The 20,956-nt window shown below is 36.2% G+C and overlaps 2 protein-coding genes and 1 pseudogene across 3 annotated transcripts in view; all 3 read left to right on the plus strand.

Moving 5' to 3' along the window:
- Nucleotides 1-395: 395 nt before the first annotated feature.
- Nucleotides 396-3,828, plus strand: LOC145782766 (ADP-ribosylation factor-like protein 6-interacting protein 1 pseudogene; annotated as a pseudogene).
- Nucleotides 3,827-8,611, plus strand: LOC145782750 (vesicle transport through interaction with t-SNAREs homolog 1B-like). Of its 2 annotated transcripts, none has more exons than XM_082594520.1 (6): nt 3,827-3,952; nt 4,484-4,539; nt 4,800-4,913; nt 5,230-5,304; nt 6,222-6,389; nt 8,049-8,611. In XM_082594520.1, the coding sequence occupies exons 1-6, from the start codon at nt 3,847-3,849 to the stop codon at nt 8,205-8,207; spliced, it is 678 nt and encodes a 225-aa protein (XP_082450646.1). In that variant the 5' UTR covers nt 3,827-3,846; the 3' UTR covers nt 8,208-8,611. The 2 variants fall into 2 exon arrangements, with proteins under 2 accessions (XP_082450646.1, XP_082450637.1); XM_082594511.1 differs by having other exon boundaries at nt 3,829-3,952; nt 4,481-4,539.
- A 9,082-nt stretch (nt 8,612-17,693) lies between these two features.
- The window catches only part of LOC145782777 (nesprin-1-like), a 188,243-nt gene continuing 184,980 nt past the window's right edge, over nt 17,694-20,956 (plus strand). The window contains exons 1-2 of the mRNA XM_082594541.1: nt 17,694-17,732; nt 18,260-18,347. Of these exons, the coding sequence (XP_082450667.1) occupies nt 17,694-17,732; nt 18,260-18,347 (127 nt within the window). The remainder of the gene's footprint in view (nt 17,733-18,259; nt 18,348-20,956) is intronic.

A 20,956-nucleotide genomic window follows, 5' to 3' on the forward strand; every position in this document is an offset into this window, starting at 1 on the left:
CTAAAAAATTGTTAAAGTATACTTTTAGCATTTTGTTATTTTTCGTCATTAACGCGTCTGAGACAAAAAAGATACTATATACTAACTACAATAGTCGGTATAGGCCTATTTGCACGCCAATGAACAAGAAAAGGTGGCAAAATCTTAAAAGTTTTAAAACGTGCCTGCATCATGCGTGCATGCATCATTGCAAAGGGATATATTTTAGTGCAATAGGCTCAAATGACCATTTGATCATCACCGTACCAAAGTACCATATGTGATAAATATAGCATTAAAATATTATCTTAAAGTTATTGACCATTTAATGTCTTAGTAGTAATAAGAATTTTGAAATGTTTTGGGCTGTGGTATTGACTCTGTCCTATTTAAAGTAATTTCTATTTTTAGTCAAGTTAAATAAAGAATAACTTTGCTTTGAACTGTCAGCAATCGTACAACATTTAGTGATATTTTATGATGGATGGTGAAAGTGTTTCTGCCTCTGGAGATGCTAAAGCAAAGTCAATGAAGTCAAATTTAAGAGGATGGAGGGAGTTGTTTGTAATGTCAAGTAGACTCCTGAAGTGGGAGAAACCATACTTTCCTGTCATAGTGATTGGGTTCATTACCTTCTTTTTCGTTTTTGTTTGGTATCTTGATCCTTCTGTAATCACAGGTATATCCATGGGATTGTTGATTGTCTGCATCTGCGATTATGTAATCCCATTTGTTTCTCCAATGGTCTTTCCAGAAGCCCACTGGAATTCTAGCAAAGAGAAGGAATTTTCTGATGCTTGCGAGGCTTTGTCTGGAGTTCGAGGTACAATATGGAAAAGTCTGTCCAACCTCTTCAAGCTAAAAGATACTAACCCTTGGTTGTATGTCGCTGTTTCCACCACTACACTGAGCACCCTGGCTTGGTTGGGCAACCAGATGCACAATTGGATGCTTCTGTACTTTGCTGTTCTGATCATTGCTGCTCTACCAGGTCTGGCACATCATGGATTGTTGCAAAAAGGTGTATCTGCTGTTGGGAAGCTTGGCAAAAAGAAGGAGAACTAATCATTTATCTGACAAGCTGCTTGAAACAAACATTGAACACATTTCTCATACTGTGTTTCTTCTGTCAATGCACTGTTAAAATCACATCAAGAGTATTGAAAGCTTGTACTCCCATCTATTTTCCATTGATGTCTGATACTGTATTCATTATGAGATTAAGCTGATGCTTCAAACATTTTCAAGATTTTGAAGTGGCAATGTGAACATTGGGGTTAAAACTAATAAATACATCAAACAAACATTATGAACATTATGAATTATGTATATAACAAGTGAACAACTGAACATATGTACTGTGTATTATTATCTAAAATAGTACCTGCATGTCTAGTTGTCCATGAATGTTTGTGATCAAAGTATTTATGTATTTGGCACAATGTTAATGTTGGAATTCCACCAAATTGTTTTTCTGGAAAGATCTGCTGTAAGATAAATGCAAATTTCTGTTCAGGCTGTTTTGTGACGCTAGGTATTATCAAGATCTTTAATTTTTATCTGAGATACTGCAGAGTATATTTTATTGGTACCCGAACATTTTGCCGAACGGACATTTTGCCGAAAGACATTTTGCCGAAAGACATTTTGCTGAATGGACATTTTGCCGAAACTCCTTTTTGTGTTATATGTATCGATATTCTCCACAGTGTGTTTTAGTCTATCGTTCACAACCTTAGCCCTTTTGGCAATTTGTCCATCGGCAAAATGTCTTTCGGCGAAATGTCCTTTTGGCAAAATGACTTTCGGCAAAATGTCCGTGCACGTATTTTATTGTGGTGTCTGCTCTGTCGCTTTAAACAGCAAACGCCATTGTCACAATGTCACATTTAGCTATCATAGCGCACTCGGCACAAAATGTAGTGGTTGAACCGACAGATTTTCTATAGCTCAAGAACTACCTTTTATTAATTATTTTCATTTCAAATTCAAGTTGTATCTGGATTTTTCTATCATCTGTTTGGGGAAGAATTTAATGGAAAGCCAGTTATGACTATCAATGATAAGCTAAATTTACAAAACGTTAAATTTCTACTAATACTCATAGATTTCATATGTGCATGGCATGCATATTTTTCTTGTATCATATTTAGTAGACACAGAAATGATCATTTAGATTCTTTTGTGTAAATCATGAAAAACGATGCGTATCAAATCATCATTTTATAAGGTACTCTTGCTAAAGTTGCTAGAAAATTCCAGGTTAAAAGGTCTTTTCATTGTGTGAATGCTTCAAACTGCCGCCATTAAACTGATAAACATTGTCAAAAAATTTCATCTACCATTACGATTAACCTGCTGTATTGTTGGGCGCACTGCTTGACCCCTCTGAAAATGTTGTTTGTTCAATTATATTGATGTGAATGTTGTAAATGAAGCCAAAGCTAGGTCAGTGATTCTTGACGATATCCACTGCTGTAAGTTTAAAACTTCTTTTTAAAACTAGTATATATTCCACCTATTTGTTTGATTTTTTATCCAGCTTGCGTATTGCATAGATTGTGCAATGTGCATACCCAAGGCTGTCATCAAATCGGGGTCCACAACTTGGCAGGATTGAGAACCACTAAACTAGTTGTTGTATATTTTCTTTTGCATAAAATGTAGATTTTAACGTGAAAACAGCCAGAATCTTGCCACAAAACATTTTCTTTCATTCTTGTGTGGTCAGCTGAATAGTGAGATCGCTTGCTCAGTGAGAGTATTATTGAGAACATTTAGAGATGCTATTGACAACATCCAGGCTTCTGATGAGACATAATGGCTTTTTTGGAGGTGGACATGAAGATTTTTTTCACATTTTCATCTACTTAATCTAAACCTTTAACTCCTGGGCTAAGCTTGAATATTCTTTGGGTGTATACTTATATAGCTCATTATTTGCAACCTATGTTCTTGACTGGCGATCAGCTGTGTTGATAATAAATTTCTTGATAAAGTTACAATTAAATTGTTAAATTAAGTATGGTACTGTGCTATCAGTCTAAAAATAAACTGGTTACAAGTTAAAATATACAAAGCCCAAATATCATGGACCAGAAGAGCATTATTGTGATAAGTTCCCTTTTAAAAGTTTTATTCAAATTATCGAAATGTAATTTAATGTTGAATACTGTAAATAGCCTACATGATACATGCGGTTTAACTATTAAATTCAGAAAAAAATTCATTTGCTGATTACTTCGACATGATATTAAACTGACATGTGTTAACTTTCACCAGATGGAAATTTTGAATTGCTTTTGGCATTGTGTTTCATGGAGTTTTTTGAAGTCTTTAGTATTATTAATTAATGTCTTTCGGATAGTAGACTTAAAATCAGTATTTATATCTATACACAAATTGTTTTTTTCTAGTTTGGTAGTTTTTCGTTTGACCTGTGATGTTTCTCAACAAGTAAACGATACTGACACTTTTTCTCATTTGTAGAATAGGTGTATCTACAGTGTATGCAACTCATTTACTGCGCTGCTCTGAAAAAATTGCACTCTTCAATGCACGTTTATATACAACAAAAAATTGATAGTTTTTTGGCATTATTTTGTTTGCATGTTGCTTACATATATACTTTTACAAATTCTTAGAAGTTTTTTGGAAGTAAAAACCTTTTTTGAAACATCAGCTTTACTATGAAATAACCGGCTATCAGAATCAGTGGAACGGAACGTAAAGCCAAGTTCCACTAAACGTGCTTGATGTTTATTTTACTGGTGTTACAGTGTCAGTATCTTTGTACAATGACCTGATTTGCCCCTGTGCATATGTTAGATATCGTTGTCTGTGTTACAGGTTTTTTAATCATAAATCATGACAACTTCAGAGTTGTATGGACATATAAAAGATAGACTTAAGGATGAGTTGGCTGATTTGAAAATAATGGTTAAGCAAAACGACCTTAAGACCATTGGCGGAGGTAAGAATTTTTTTAAAATGCCGAAAAATTTCTAAAGTTTTTCTTTATTTTATCAGCAGTCTGGTACCATTTTTTCAGCACTGTTTGAAAGTTTTTTTGTTCACATCATATTTTTGATAACATCTCTATAGCTTCCTTAGCGTTTTTGCAACGCTGTTTATACATGGTGCAACGTATTACACGCGTAACTGCTCACACCCGCCGTTGATCATAAATTACATGCGCTTCCTCATCGTCATGACATCATCAAGCGTGAGTTGCGAATGTGTGGCTGCAACCCTTTGTGCAAGCTGCTCTATGTTGCGTAATATCCTGCGTTTCATTTTGTCAGTCTGTATGACTTTAGGGCGGTTAGTGATCACACAGCACACATACGAATCTCAGTTTTTCATGGACTCAGATTCCCATCTTTTATGTTTTAATAACAACGCACATGGTGACATGCCCTGTTATGTTATTCGTCATCGAACAGATACTATCTGAATTGCATTGTCAAACTTGTCAACACCTTTGTCAAACTTGTTTCAGAAGAAAGACAAAGATTTGAATCTAAAGTGGAACGAAAGTGTTCTCAAATCAGCATTCTGGTACGAAGCCATCTTTAGCTAAAGTAAATTTGGTGTGCATGCATAATTGCATATTCAAGCAACGCGAAAAATATTTTCTCATCAATTTTACGCAGAACTAACCCACCCAAACAAAAGTTATAACAAATGCTTCAATATACCGCTGTCCTGAATGCAAAAGTATTAAATAAATCATCCCATAACTTCCACACCATTTGATTGCATGGCGATATCAGTACTTTAGCAATAGGTTTACTTTGCATTTACTGGTGTTGATGCAGATCAAAGATTTAGAGCAAGAAGTTCTCCAATCCCCGATGGCGTATCGTCCTGGTTTGAATAGGGAAGTGAAGCGGCTGAAGTACGACCTCGATAATATTCAAAGGACTTTAACGGTTTGTTTATTATATTGTTGTAAAAGTTCTTCCCAGGAATACATACGTTTTGCACTAACATGAGTGTTGTGGTTGCGTATTAGTTAAAAAAAAACTGGAAAATCGGCGGTTTTAAAAAATTGATGATTTTCTTGGAAGTGACGGTTGCAAAAAAATAAGTTTTCAAAACACTTAGTGAACCAACATAGAACACGCTTTAAATTTCCCGATATTTTTGGCTGATTTATTTATAACTATTTAGAAACCTTCAACGCTTGGGCATATATATAGTTGTTTACAATTTATATGATTTGTTTTATTTTTTCTGTTCGAACAGGAGAAGCAACCTTCAAATTCTGAAGTTACATTTGGAAAAGGTAGTTTGTTCAACCCTCCACTCTTACCCACTCCGGTGAGTATTTCTGTCATCTGAGCTTGATAATCAATTTTTGATTTGACAGTCATAGTTACGTTGACAATGGTCATAGACTAAGGTGTGAGTAGCAACTGAAGCATGGAGCTGTATTTTCGCGAGACGCCTGTTGCTTTTGAAAACCTTATTCTGGTTAATATTTTCAACACTCGCATCCAGACAGCAAAATCTTTCATTTTTACATTGATTCAACGTCTGCAGACGTTGAATCAATGTAATCAGACGTTGAATTCACGTTTGCAGAGGTTGAATCAATGTAAAAATGACGGGTTTCGCTGTCTGGGGCTTAACCACACACGAGAAAATGTGCTCGATATAATCCAGACGTCCAGTGCCACCAATGTGTTGTGTGTAATGAAGTTGCTTTCCAACGTCCTTTCGCCCTTTACCTTCGGTGTTATCTAAAAGCTTTGCGACAACGCAGCTAGCAAAGTGCGTCTTTTTTACATGAATTCGAAGTCTGGATACGTTATTTTCAATATAAAAATTACGAGTTTTTGCATGCTCGAAAAAACTTTGTATATTGGCATTTTGATGAAGTTATTTTAATAGTAGCTATAGGATAGGCTGCTATGAGGTATTAAAAGTACCGAGTAATTTACTTTCGTATAGTTCTCATCGTAATGTCGAATTGAGTGCTATTGACATTGCTCCCAGCAATATAATGCTGCCCCAGACAGCAAACCCGTTTGCAGACGTTGAATCAATGTAAAAAGGACGGGATTTTGCTGTATAGGACGCCCTTACACATCCCTCTGCAGCGATGACCTCAAAACAGCGTCTGACCTCTGCTAGGTTATTGCGCGCATTATTTTTGCTGTGCCGCTGCCAGAATCCAGCCTATGCAAGCTTTGAGACTTTTCGTTGGTGTTAAAATTTTGTTTGTTTTTTTACAGGAAGCCGGTGATCAATCTACTATTTTACACGCACACAAGAGTTTGCAGCGTGCTAGTGAGAGCATCGTTCGCTCAAACGCTGTTGCGGTAGAGAGTGAAGACATTGGCTACGAAGTTCTCAATAACTTGGACCAACAACGAGAGCAATTAATTCGAACAAGAGACCGGGTGAGGTGCAAGTTGAACGGAACAACGAATAATTTTCTAAAAATGCAAAAAAAAAAAGCTAAACTGGCTAAGCTATCGGTTTAAAAACGAAATTTATTTTCAATAGTAAAATTTTATTTTTACAACCCGCACTCTTCAGAAATTGAATACCCATGTAGTAAAATCCGTCATTTCTACATTGATTCAACGCCTGCACGTGAATCAATGTACAAATGGCAGGCTTTGCTAGCTCTGAGTTAGCCTCTAAAATGAACTTCATCTTGAATTTCTTAAGATTCAAAGTGTTGTTTTTGCTGTCACTTTTCAGAATTGTGCACCTGCAAAAGTTTTTCTTGCAGCGGTTTGCTCACGATTTCAATGATGTAGCAGTAAAGCTTAAAAGGACACTAAAGGAAAAACCTGACTTGGCGATTGTACAAATGTACACGTTCTTTGTGTTTAACATGCTACCATAAAACGATTTTCAATAAAATTTTGCCCCATTGCGGCCTGATCAGCATTCCGCGCGTGCTTTTGTCAGAGCTTTCAAAACGGGAATGGGCGTGAGCAGCGAAGCGTGCGACTGTACATTCTACGACGTCCACGTCACTATAGACTAGCAATCAGCTGATCGAGCAATAGTTGTTACTGCGGGCGATTTAACTGTAGGCTATGTAATATATGTATGTACATCAAAATGTTTTGATGTTCATCAGATTTTAACATCAAAACATCAGACAATTTGCTCAAAACATCAGATGTGGTAACGTGGCTTTTGTTATTGCTGTCGATAGTGACGTATTCTCGAGCAGTGTTTCCACTTTTTGGTCATTTTGAAAAAAATAAATGAAACATTGAACTTTGGGCCTTGCCAGTGCCATGGAAAACAAATTTTTTTCGGTAATTTTTTTTGCAATGTATTCTTGAATGTTCAGTTTACGCATTTTAATGCTTAATTCCCGTTTGAAAATTTCATTTAGTATGCCTTTAAGGACTGTATCAAAATGTTGATAAGAATTTGGCTTTTTCTTTTTTGTGTACAAAATCATGCCATTGCCAACTTCCTGTTTGAGATTGGGTGTGGCGTTGCTTGCTGAGCTATGCGTTGCGTTGACGCTTGATTTAACTCATTCTCAGTCACCCTTTCTGTAAAGCGGTGTCCGACGTTTTTTTTTGTAAACGGTTGTTCGTAAAACAATTGTTCGTAAAATTAATTCTTCGTAAAACAATTCTTCCTAAAGCATTTTTTCGTGCATGCAGTTGAAATTTGATGTATACGAAGAAATGCTTTACGAAGAATTGTTTTACAGATTTCATTTTACGAACAACAGTTTACGAACAATTGTTTTACGAACAACTGTTTACGAACAATTGTTTACGAACAATTTGCCTATAACCCTGTAAAGCACTGCATTTTTCAGCCAATCACTGCCTGTGTTGCAAAGAAAGCTTGCTCTTCTGGTTTTATTCACAATGTCGGCAAATGTTAAAAGTGAAAAGTTATTGAATGTAGCGCGTAAGCGATTTGCTTCTGTTCCTGTTAGCTTTCTGTTGCAGTTGCAGACCACGCAACATGGCGTGAATCTCTCGCCTCACATCAACAGTTACAAAACTTCTTTAGATCTGAATTTCGAACTTAGCTTGTTTTCGGGTTATAAATTTTGCTTTTCTGTTTTGCAGCTTGAAGACACTCGCGAGGGACTCACACGATCCCAAAAGATTTTGAAAGCAATAAAGACAAACGTCCTTTTCAACAAAATATTTCTTGCTATTGTTATTTTAATTGAGTTGGGCGTTTTAGGTACCGTTGTGTATTTCAGACACGTAAAGAAAACTTGACCTTCTATGATCATAGACTTTTTAAAGATTTATTTAATAAGCAATAAAAGATGGTGCATGAACAACGGCGACATGTCGGTTGCTGAGTGCCTTGTTGTTATATGAAAAAAATCATTCATGCGTAAAATCACTGTGTTATCCCATCATGTTTTTGTTGTGATTTTTGCTTTCGCCATTAATTTTTTAACTTTAATAGTCTACTGAACTTTTCATTGTGCAGTTATTTTTTATATTGCATTTGTTTTGAAACGCAAACAATCCCACACCATTTGTAGGGTGTGGTTCTTGTGACATTTTTAATTTAAATCTCGTTGCAGAAATTACAATGCTCTCAAATCTTTTTCGAACATTTTTTGATTCAAATAATATCAGCTATTTCGTTAACCATCACCAAGCATTGCTTTCACTACTGCGAAAGACTGTGATACTTATCTAGTCACTTAAGCAGGATTTCGTTGCGAGGAACATTTCATTAGGTTAGAATTAGATTGATAACCTTTTTTCAACAAGAAAAACGCCGTGTTGTTCATGATTGGCATGCGGTAATGAGACTACACCTACAATACCCGTTTTAGTAGTCTATATAAAACTAGGATGCCAGGATAGATTGTTTTTTTTTTAAAACTCTAGAGCAGGGGTCACCAAACTTTTTTCTCTGAGGGCCGGATTGCTGCGAGATTAAAAGCTGCCGGCCGGATGCAAATTGCGAAAAGGTATACAACTATTTAGAATCTCCATTGACTTGAATTGAGCACAATAAATAGCAAAGTCAGCGGTGGAATAGCAAAGTTGTGATGAAAATCGAAAAGTTGCTGGTAAAGTTATCTCCTGCTGTGATACACTACAGGGCATCGTGCTCTTAAAAAAGCATTACATCTTTCCAAATTTGGCCTAGGCTGTCCCCATTTGTGGTCGCCTAATGATAAAAACAGAGCACCAACATGTAGGCTGCCTGGTGGGAAAATGTACAAATTCAACATACAACAAAGAACTACAAGAACGAACAATATCGTGCTCTTGAAAAAGCATTACATCTTTCCAAATTTGGCCTAGGCTGTCCCCATTTGTGGTGACCTAATGATAAAAACAGAGCACCAACATGTAGGCTGCCTGGTGGGAAAATGTACAAATTCAACATACAACAAAGAACGAACAACATCGTGCTCTTGAAAAAGCATTACATTTTTCCAAATTTGGCCTAGGTTGTCCCCTAGGGTGTTTCAAAATTTCACCACTTTTAAATTTCAAAACGAGTACCTTTTTTTCTGATGGAGTTTTGGCCGCTGATTACGAATCTGGCATTATTTTTTCATTATGACGTCATCTTGAGGGTGCCCCACGCGATTTTTCGCGTTTTTTCAATATCTCGAAAACTACTTGGGCTAGACGTATGGAATTTGTATCAAATGATGCAGAATATACAATTTCCTATCTCTACTTAAGAGTGTTTAAAGTCGTATCTGCTTCAGAAAAAAAGTTATTTGAGAAAAACACTTTTTTATTGTTTTTACATCCATTCCATATCTATAATCTTCGAGCTATATAACAATACATTGTGACGTCAATTCGGTAATTGGTAATAACAATGGTAATTGTTTGTAAATCAACGATGATAATTGTTTGTTGACAATACGGGTCTTAAGGGATAAAAACAATTTCCAATTTGAATTTAGTTGGTCAGTTTTAAATGCAGTATAAGCGGGGATATAGCATGGTTGAGATCTGTTGAGGTTAAGTCTTTAATAGTCTCGAAAAAGTTACTTGGAAATACATTACCAACGTGTAGAGAAGTTATAGAGCACTATCATTATATTCAGCAGCTTTTAATGGATACAGACACTAAATTTTTGAAGAAAACTCCAGGATTCAATGATATCAAAGATGTAGTTATGAATGACATAGTTCAACTGTGGAGAAGAGCCAGCTTGCCTGCTATCGAGTTGAGAAGTATCCATACAAAACTGAAGCAACTTATTCACAAGTTTGCTGTGGCAAGAAAACGTGCCAAGAAATTGAAACTTATTTCAATCAGCGATGGCTGGCTCGACCAGCTCTTTGATATAACCAAGTGCCGGTGTGAAATACTAGATATATTTCAAACGTATAAAGGTAAGCTGATTTGTAGTTGCAGTTTTGACCACAGAGTTCCAGAAAAAGAAATTATGTTTCTGAAAGATCAAAGATCCGTTAGAAGAATGATTTTATCTTCATCCAAAGATGCACTGTTTAATATACACAAGCTGCAGAGTGTAATCAAGCGACGCACCACGGCGGAAGATGATATTGAGAACCCCACATCCAGTAAATTAAGAGCTACGGTACAATAAACGGAGGCCTATCCAATTCTAAAGTTTTGTTCAATTCGTTGAGACCGCGCCAGTTCGATTTAAATATAAATTCTAATGAGAGCAATGATGATGTTTTGGAAGCAGAGACGAGTGATAATGTTAGGGACACGTCAACCTATTTCGACCTGGATTACCAACCTGCTCCCAAGCATCTTGCAGGAGGAAAAGCTTACCTTAAAAAACGTTCATTTTCGATCAGTACCAGTGACTGTGTTAAAGCAGACCGTCGTTTAGTGTCGATTCGCCAACAATCCGATCTGCAGCGATCAACTGTTGGAGAAAAAAATATTTCTGCTTCGCCAACAACTGTACTTCGAAAGCGCGAGCAGTGTCGACTTGAAGCTTTAAATCAATGTGAGTAAGAGCTGAAACATGCTAAAGCAATTCAATTATGCTATGATGGAATAATCATAAACAAAATGGACAGGTACATCTTTTTGGAACAATTTGTGGATACAGGAGTCAAGTGTGAAAAAGTTATAGCTGTGAAAACTTTTTTGGAAGGAATTTCGGTAACTTCTCAGACCATTTTTAACTGTGTTACAGAGCAAATTTGTGAGGATACTTTAAGTAAAATATATTCAGTTATGTCAGATACTACTGCATTAAACACAGGGAAAAAATCTGGTGTAAATAAGCGCCTGGCCGATTTCTTCATGGAACGGCATGGTCGAGGCATCTACACATTGGAATGCTTATTTCATGTTAATGAAATATATTTCACTCATGTCATCTCGAAAATCACAATTGTAATTGTCATATAGCTCGAAGATTATCGATATGGATTTAAAAACAATAAAAAAGTGTTTTTCTCAAATTACTTTTTTTCTGAAGCAGATACGACTTTAAACTCTCGTAAGTATAGATAGGAAATCGTATATTCTGCATCATTTGATACAAATTCCATACGTCTAGCCCAAGTAGTTTTTGAGATATTGAAAAAACGCGAAAAATCGCGTGGGGCACCCTCAAGATGACGTCATAATGAAAAAATAATGCCAGATTCGTAATCAGCGGCCAAAACTCCATCAGAAAAAAAGGTACTCGTTTTGAAATTTAAAAGTGGTGAAATTTTGAAACACCCTACCCATTTGTGGTGGCCTAATGATAAAAACAGAGCACCAACATGTAGGCTGCCTGGTGAGAAAATGCACAAATTCAACATACAACAAAGAACTATAAGAACGAACAATTTTAACAAAGAAGTGTCTATTACACAAAAAGGCAAAGCCAAAGACGGTAGTTTGGTGACCGCAGCTCTAGAGCAACCTCAACCGACATAAGATTGATTGTAGAAATCGTTATCCTCGGACTGAGAGCCGCTTTGGAAGCTCAATCCTGGCGTGGTTGCGTATTTGTAGAGAAACTTTGAATCACTGATTAGCAGGCTGGTCGCAGGGGTTAGCAGGTTGAAATTCCCACTTTGTTTGAAGTGACGTCTTTAAATTGTTTCATTTCCGAGAAGCAACTGAATGCAGAGCTGCCGTGAAATGCGTTGCTCAAAGGCACACGATGAGAGTTGTTTCAGCGTTGTTCTTGGCAATTCTTCACCAAGTCGGAAGCTTATCAAATTAAGCTACGGTATCTGGTGGACGCCAATGCGGTCACCAATTGCAGCAATAATAAAATCAAAAGTTTTAAAACTGTTCGGCCACACTAAAAGATCACAATTTGGAATCAGCAAAGTTTGCACAGAAGGCAAAGTAGAAGGAAAAAGAAAACGTGGAAGACAACCAAAACGATGGCAAGATAACATTCAATCATGGACCGGACTCCACTTGACGACACTGGGCGAGTTGGCTCAAAATCGCCACTCTTGGAAGCAAATAAGCCATGTTGATGCGCAATCTGCCGCAGGTGGAGATAACGACTGATGATGATCTGGTGGACAAAATCTTCTGATTTTGCCTTCAGTAGCACAAAAGGTTGGTGGTTGCTTTCAATTTACGTTTGTTAAGTTAGATTCTATTAAACTTCAGTTTTTATAAATAGGGGTTTCCTACCAATCTTGTATGTCGTAATCCTCAATTTTCTCTCCAACGTTGGTGACTACTTGACAAAGCTTAGCCTGAGAGCTGTGTTTGTCGTAAAAGATACGACAAACACAGCTCTCAGAAAGAAATGATACATCATCGTTGACAAACCGATGGGTGAAAAATCTAAGCCAAAAAGCTTAGCCTGTTAGCTGGGAAAATAATGTAGGCAAAAATTTGCCATAAAATGTTTGTAAGGGCTGAATTGGCTGACGTGTTTTAACTCCGTATCGCCCTATGTTGCATGTAGGCAAGGTAACAAAGATTTTTGGGAGTAGCCTACGTAACTTAATTTGAATAAGTAAGTTAAAACGAATATTTCAATGCAAATTGAAGCAGCCTTGTTTCAAACGTAGCTCAGCAGTGGAGCCGGAACGATTTTTGACTGGGATTGTTTGTTTGTTTATCTTTATCCTACATTGCGGAAAGCGGACTTGAGCGCTATGCATCGGTGTACGCCTTCCGACATACACCTGACCCACGCTGCAGCCGACAGCAATGTCTGTTTCCGGTTGTCTACTTTACTTATGACTTAAATTTGGGACTACCCATTACTCGAAATCGATCACTAGGTAGAGGCAATTGTCGTAAAGTTTCTTGCCCAGAGAAACAACAGCAAGTGCGAGTGGCTGGAGTCGAACATGCAGGCTCTCGACTGCGAGCCCAACGCGCTAACCACTCGGCCACGAAAGAAAGTGCACTTTTGTTGCTAAAAGGCCTATTTTTTTAAATGTTTTGTATACAGTAGGTTACTGTGTACAGACAAATATCAAACCAATCCGAAGAACATTTTACCCGCGTCGGTTGCTGGAATGAACTCATTTGCAACAGCTTTTAAGTCAGTTGAGAAGGAGCGATTTTCCTGAGGTCACTACCTGACTAGCCTACTAATCAGGGCTTTGGAGCCGGAGCTCTACGTGAAATTCAAGTGGAGCTGGAGCCAGTTGTTTGAAAAATAGCTCCGGCTCCGATGTATTTCATAAGATGCTACTAGCCTACTATTGGCTGAATTCACGTAATTTAACAGCCACCCTTCACAAAATTAAGAAATTATTTGCGTAATCAGACGTCGAATTAACAAACAAGTTTTGAAACACAGTTCTGCATGACATTTTGATGAAAGTAGGCCTACTTGAAATTTCATAAAGTTGTGCTATTTTTAGCAACAGTTGACCGCGGGCAATTTTAAGTTTTAGAAATTAAATTGATATGTCGTCATTATTTTAATGAAAGCACTTTTCGGAGCCTGGAGCCGGAGCAGTGGTATCAATAAGCTCCGGAGCAGGAGCTAATTTATGATAAAAAGAGAGCTCCGGAGCTGGAGCAACTTAACATTTACGCCTGATCCAAAGCCCTGCAGTAGGCTACTAGCCTAATTACAAATTAATGTAATTTTTCATTTAACACTTTGGTGATTAATTAAAAAGCAAATTAATGTACAATGAACACTTACAACATGATCGATTTAAACTTTACTGCACAAAAAAATAATAATAGCCTACTAATAATAGACAATAGTGACAAGTTTCCACAACTTTTCACTTTGAAGCGTTTACACAGGGTTTGGCGTTTAGGCGTTTACATAAATAACAAATTAACATGGAAATATCACATAGACAAAATTTGCGGGAAAGTAGCCAAAGGTTCATGGGCGTATTGTTAAAACTCAGAAATTATGTCAACACAGACACTTTAAAAGATGTGTATCACGCTTTGATTTACTGTCATTTGCAATATTGTATATCAAGTTGGGGAAAGGCCTGTGACAATGTAGGCTACTGGATCCATTTATAAAATTACAAAAAAAGGTTATAAGAATAATTACGAAACAAAATTACTATGCTCACACTAATTCTTTATTTTTCAAAATGAACATCTTGAAACTAAAAGACATACATAACATTGAAATAAAAAAACATATGTACAAAGTTCATATGAATCAGTATCCGTCTACGTAGCCTATTGTGATTTATTTACAAATGCTTCATCCATTCATTAGCATAACACAAGATATCAAACAAGCAACAACTATTGTATAAATAGATCAAACACAGAATTTGGCAAAAAGTCCATGCAGGTATTGGGACCAATGGTCTGGTCAGAGGTTCCAAGTAGGCTAAAAAACTTATCATTTCATTGTTTCAAAACAGAGATCAAAACGTTAATTTTACAAAGCTACAGTGCATCGTAAGTGATATGTTATGGAAACCAACTTGCCGGTTTCATAATTATGCAATACAATGTTCAGTCGGAAACTTGATTAATCTCTGCTTGCTTCTTGGAATTTTGTGTTTAGGCCTACGTTATCTTAAACATGTCTTTTTTTTTTGGTGAGTATGTTGAAGCGCAGGAACGTTTTAACGTTTTACTTTATTTTTCTCTTGTAAGCTTATTTTAAATGGCAAAATTGTCATTTTCGTAGAGTGGCAATTGACTAGTTGACCGTATGGTCATCTCGTTGTCTCCCTGTCGGTATGGGAACTTGTGTAACTTTGCATTGTGTATATTAATTACATATTTCAAGCATGTAGCCTACCTATGTTCCTGTTACTGACAAATAAAACATTGATTGATTGATTGATGGAAAGTTGAAAGAAGATTACGATGCCACAAGATAAAGACTCAGCCAGGTGAAAAGTTCAGAAAACCGGCTCAGTGTGACCACATGAATTCAGGTAAAATAAAACCAAACAATAAACAAATGATCAAGATGCTCATGATAAAACAAAAACAGGCTGCTGAGGTGCTGAGAGTGAGACAGGTATTGTTATGAATAGTGCGCACATAGCGGATTAAGAAAATTAAATAAAGTTTTCTCTAGGTGACGCATTTAATCGCTAGGCACGCTGTCCGTTGACTACAATGCGTTCGTTCTGTTCAAACAGTTTGGCGCGTCACTGTCTACAAATTGTGAGTTGTGACTGTTGGCTTTTGAAAGAGTTTTGTGTGTCAGTCTACGTTATTAATGACCGATATTAAAGTTTGAGAAATAAAGAAAAGATCCTAAGTGCTTACTGTTCGAAAAGCTTAGAGATAAAGTTTGAAAGGTAAAGGGAATTCACATTTTATTCTTAGAAATATCTTAAATTATTATTTAATCAATCTCAGGACTTTAGATGAGGCTAATTCAGCTAGCTGTACTGGTGGGTTTCATATAGGTAGTTATTTGATAAAAATCGAATTGAGTATCCTGATGTGTTTGATACCGAAAACCTAATGTAAGTACGGTACCCAATTGTTGCCTGGCAGAGTTTTTAAACTTGTTTCAATATGGAATTTATGTCAAATGCCTAGTTTGCATGTTATTCCAAACTGCTATTTACCGTTCTGAGGTTACTCACAAACTTAATTAACTGGTTTACAGGGTTTTATGGATCAAGTATGTTTATATTTTCAAATCAAATTATTCGTTTTGATAGCGCCATTTGAGATGTTTATTGTGAAAAATCAGAATGAAAGTTGCCTTGTATTTTTTCTGTGGAGGTTAAATTAAACTGTTAAATTTTTTAGTTAATTTTTATTTTGGAGTTTGCCAACATTAGGATAGATGTATTACATTTGCGGTGAGCATATTAACGTGAAGGTGGTCCCATACTCGATTCCAAGCATAGAGGATGAGAAAATAAGGTTCTCATAGTATTAAGCCTGAGGCACTAAGGGGATTAGGGCGGCGTGTTCCTTTCTCTTGGCCATCTTTCCTTCAGCAATTGCCCCCACTCAATTTATTCCACCCTAGGCAGAGGTGAGTGGTATTTCCAGCAGACATTTAAGCTGGGTGTCAAATCATGTTTGCATTATTGGAAAACTAACACCTTAATCGCTGTGCCATCCCATCGCCTATAAAAAAAAACATTAGCAGATGAAATTACTGATGAGTGTTTAGTGAATATAACTTTACTTGGAAAATTTGTTTTGCATTTTGAATTTCAAGTACAAAAAGCATAGGTTGGAATGTGTGAGGTATCTCTGGTTGAGGAAAGTATGAGATGCTTTAAATAATGAACGATTGCTATCACATTTTAAGCCAATTTAGAAACTACAAAACCTGTGCAGCAGAGTCAATAAATGCAGCAACTCAAAAAGCAAGAGTTTTATTGAAAGTTGGTTATCTTTATCATTTCTACGTCTCTGTTTGGAGGTGAACATTTTTATTTGCTGGGCAGGATGGTAAAGAAGTTAATCTTTGTATCCACCTCAAAGCAACTCACAAAAAGTTTTGACAAATGCCAACGACTGCCGTTTTTGCATTGGTTAGATGCTCTCAGCTTTCTAGCTTTTTTAGCTGACAGTGATCTTTTTATACAGTACTTTTAAGCACTGCAATTACAGATAAGTAGCAGCTCACCTTTGCAGCACAAAGTGAAAGTAGGCCTTACAGAAAGGGAAAGAAACAGTTAAAACCTAAAGCAAATTGCATAGGCTAATGTAAATGAATCCAGTTAATTGCTGAATTTACTTGTTAAGTTTTTATGTGTTTTAACTATCTTAGATATCGTAACATAATTTTTTGTATTCTTCATGAATGATTTAGATTGTTATTTTCTGATTTCATTTTGATGCATTTTTTTGACCATCATGCTACATACATTGTTTTAATAATGTAAATAGCTCAATCTTTGGCAGAAGATTACAGTATGAGATTTGTAGGCTAAAACTGTTACATTAATTCTGGAAGTTAAACTGTGTCAGTTACATCACATAAATTTACTTGGTTTTGACGCTGTTACGGAATGTTTTTACATAAACAATAAACACTTAGGTCACGCTATGCTTTTTTGTAGAAACTTGCAGTGTCTATTTTTGACACAGTTTAAAAGAAGCAGTGGCCGTTGCCTGTCGTTGTCAAAAAGCTGCATGATTTTGGTTGCACTACAATTGTACGCATCCAAACTCCATTGTAAAACCACTTGTTAGAGTGTAGATTTCTTGAAACTAATAGCCTTTCTTTGAAAAATGTTTTTAGTGAATGCACATTTGACAATCCACACTGAATGTTTTTAGTTTACATACACTTAACGGACTGATGCTTTACTTGCAGCTCGATAAATGTAACTCATCATGATAAATAACTATTTTTATGTAATTTTTGACATAACAACTAAAAGATGACTTCAAGGCATTCGGTGACCGTTGGCAATGAGGAGGTAAGGTGTTTATGATCGGAATGGCCCGTTTCGGTAAGTCCAATTCGGTGAGTCCGATTCGGTGAGTCCGATCCCTTAACGAGGGATTTTTTTAATTTTTTAAAAAATATTATTGGGTACCGTAGCCTAATTATCATTGCTGTTTTAGGGTTAGGGGTTAGGAGTTAGGGTTAGGGGTTAGAGGTTAGGAACTCACCGAATCGGACTCACCGAATAGTAGCAGACCCGTTTATGATAGCCTATCTTCTGACACACCAAGCAGGTAAATTTAGTTCGTTCAAACGGTTCAATATAGCAACCATAGAGTTATTTAGTCTGGAATTTAGCAGCTGAATGTGATTGCACGGATTTTGTAAAATGTATTGAGATTGTGTACTACAGTTAGATTGTAACATTTTATAATTATGCTGTAATTGGCCTGTCTAACTTGTTTTTTGATTGAAGAACAAAGATGCTGCGAAGTCCTGAGCCAAATTTTAACCTGATTATCTTATTCTGGTCTTAAACATGTTGTACTTTACTATCAGATTGACCTTCGAGTGTCAAGAAAACAACCATCTATGACATTAGGAAGAAATTCTTACAACTTTCCAAAAGCCGTCCTAGAGCTTCAAAGTAACTATTGTGTGCTTTTGTTTTTGTTGTTAAGACTTTAGGTGGTTTGAAACTTTTGTTTTCTTAAGTCTTAATGGCAACTGCATAGTCAGAGAGCAGCTGAAATATATTCTGGAATATGTGAATACAGAGATAAAGGCTAAATAATAAATTATGAACTGCATAGATTAAAAGTATACATGCTAGTAACACTGAGCAGTGAGCATGCATTTGCAAAGTAAACTTTTTTTGTAATGTTTGATAAAGTATTTTTGTGAGGTATTTTGTCAACAAAAAAATGAAGTGTTCTACCTGGCAAGCTAAATTTCAAAATTAGGCCATTTTATTTTTCCAGCAAAATTATGGCCATTTTAGCTACTGGTTGCGCTTTTTCTGCCACGGTGATTCAGTTACACTACTAGTCCACAACATTACGATACTGTCCAAGTGTCCAAATGCCGTGAACTTAAATGATGCGATGCGTTTGCTACCATACCCAAATGTTGCAAGACTTGGTTTGTGTCTGCTGTTGAGGTTGCGCCATTCAGAGATGCTGTTCCAATGCTAGTATAGCAAAGTTAAATCTTTCAATGAAATTGTCATTTTGCTAGTTTGTATCATCCTGAACCGTGATATCGTGAAAGGTTTTGTTTTGTCATTTCAACCTTTTTTTAGACCCATGCTGTGTGATAACTAGTATTATGTTTTGCTTTGGTACTCACAATTATATATAAGGAATGGGATAGAGTAAATCAACTAAAAGACGGCAAAAATGAAATTAACAAACAAAAATCATTAACTACAAAGCCTATTTTTAGTGTGAGAGTGGTCCATTTGAGCAAAGTAATGGTCCGATTAGGTGAGGAAACTTGCACAGAAATGTCAATTTACTGTTGATTTGAGACCAGCGAGAAATGGTCCGATTAAACGTGGGTAAGCGTGGTTGATTTATGTCTGCAAACGTTTTGTGACTGCCTCCTGTACAATATAGTCTTGAAGCTAAGGCCGAATTGTAAGGACAAAAATGAGTGAAGAACGTGATGCGGCCCACCAAGACTCACGACTAGCAAAATGCGGCTCATGGCTAAAAAACTTTGGGCAGCCCTGCTTTAATAAGAGTATGAGATTTAATTTTGTTATCCTTTCGCAAGCGATACCTCTGAACAGCACAACTTCAAGGCAGAACTAAGTCTCGCGTCATTTTAGTCTCGCGTTATTCGGGTATAGTGGCACACGAATCGCGTCACCCAGGTTTGCGACGTACGGTCTGCGTCATAAAGACTTGCTCGGTTACGCTACTGCTAGTCACAAATATGAATGTGTTTTCAGTAGATTTTGTTTAAAATGGTTAAATTATATAAAGACTAATTAACAAATCTTTTCATTTTTTTAACGAACTTATATTCAGTGTTTTCGTACGTTTAAAAATTGATAGGTTACTGCATCCTAAAAAAAACAATTCTCTATTGCTTGGGTTTCACTATACAGTATTTTATGATTTTTTTTCTTCTGTTGTTGTGTTGTGTTTTACTATTTTTACTTCACTAAACTATCGTTTTTGCAGCTATCTTGACTGCTATGAATAAATGTTTAAAGTTTTTCTTTTGTATAGTTTCATCACTGTTTTAAATCGCTTATGTTAGAATTGATTTCGAAACTATAGTTTCCACCCTGTCTTGAAGACACCGGATTTGAGAGCTAACATGATAATGGAACTGGCAAAGGATATGTGTTATTTTAATCGTTCTCTTCTACGATTTCCAACAAAGTTCTTGAATCGTGTTTGTGCTTCGTTGTGGGCATTGTTACTTCCCTATTGATAATCGGTTAAGAGTAAACACTCTAAGCACTACACACGGCAACCAAAGCGCATGTTTAGACTTGTCTCTCATAAAAATTTGTACTCATACCTCACCCAGAAGTGAGAGATTTCTTTCTGTGGTAAACTGGCTTGAAAAATCCACATATTTTAAAGTATTGAATCTGCTTACTTAAGAAGGGGAGTGTTGTTTCATGCATTTATGTTTGTTAATTTTTTAGTTATAGTGAAGTCGATTTTTGAGTGATGACTAATATGAAATTATGTTTCTTTTCTGTACAATGAAGACTGTCAAAACCATTGGTCACATAAAATACTAATATTGAATATCAGTAAATAACTTTCCACGTTTGTTTATTTCATTTTGGTAAGTTCAAACCCAATACCTTTAAAAGTTAAACGTACTATTGTTAGATAAATGCGATTAAAATCATCAAAATCGCCCATTTACATTCCTTGGCACACTTGAAATGTTTTCTTGGTTTCTTAGTGAAAAGTTAATGATTGACATCAACGTTTGCAAACGGACAAAAGTTTAACTGCCTAGTTTGTCGCTGGCCTGCCCATCATCGTATTCAGATTTGAATAATAATAATCTTTTTGTTTCGATTCTCGATCGTAACAGAGATACGGTACTCTTGTTGAAGAACTTACATACTTGGGAACAGCAAAACAACATCATCTTTATTTGTGAATGCCATAAATTGTATTGTTTAAGTGCTTTTTAATGTTGGTTAGAAATAATACAAGAAAAAACTTTTTGCTAAGAATAATATCCACAATGACAAAGCCTTGACTTATCTTTATCGCG

Source organism: Aplidium turbinatum, chromosome 1, assembly GCF_918807975.1.
Source record: "Aplidium turbinatum chromosome 1, kaAplTurb1.1, whole genome shotgun sequence".
In the NCBI taxonomy this organism is placed as follows: Eukaryota; Metazoa; Chordata; class Ascidiacea; order Aplousobranchia; family Polyclinidae; genus Aplidium; species Aplidium turbinatum.

What these genes read in the sequence shown, in the direction of transcription:
- LOC145782750 (XM_082594511.1), top strand. Translation starts at nt 3,847, where the DNA reads ATGACAACTTCAGAGTTGTATGGACATATAAAAGATAGACTTAAGGAT. An exon ending in ATATTCAAAGGACTTTAACG is followed by an intron (nt 4,914 to 5,229) that starts GTTTGTTTATTA and finishes CTGTTCGAACAG; the next exon opens with GAGAAGCAACCTTCAAATTC. An exon ending in TAATTCGAACAAGAGACCGG is followed by an intron (nt 6,390 to 8,048) that starts GTGAGGTGCAAG and finishes TCTGTTTTGCAG; the next exon opens with CTTGAAGACACTCGCGAGGG.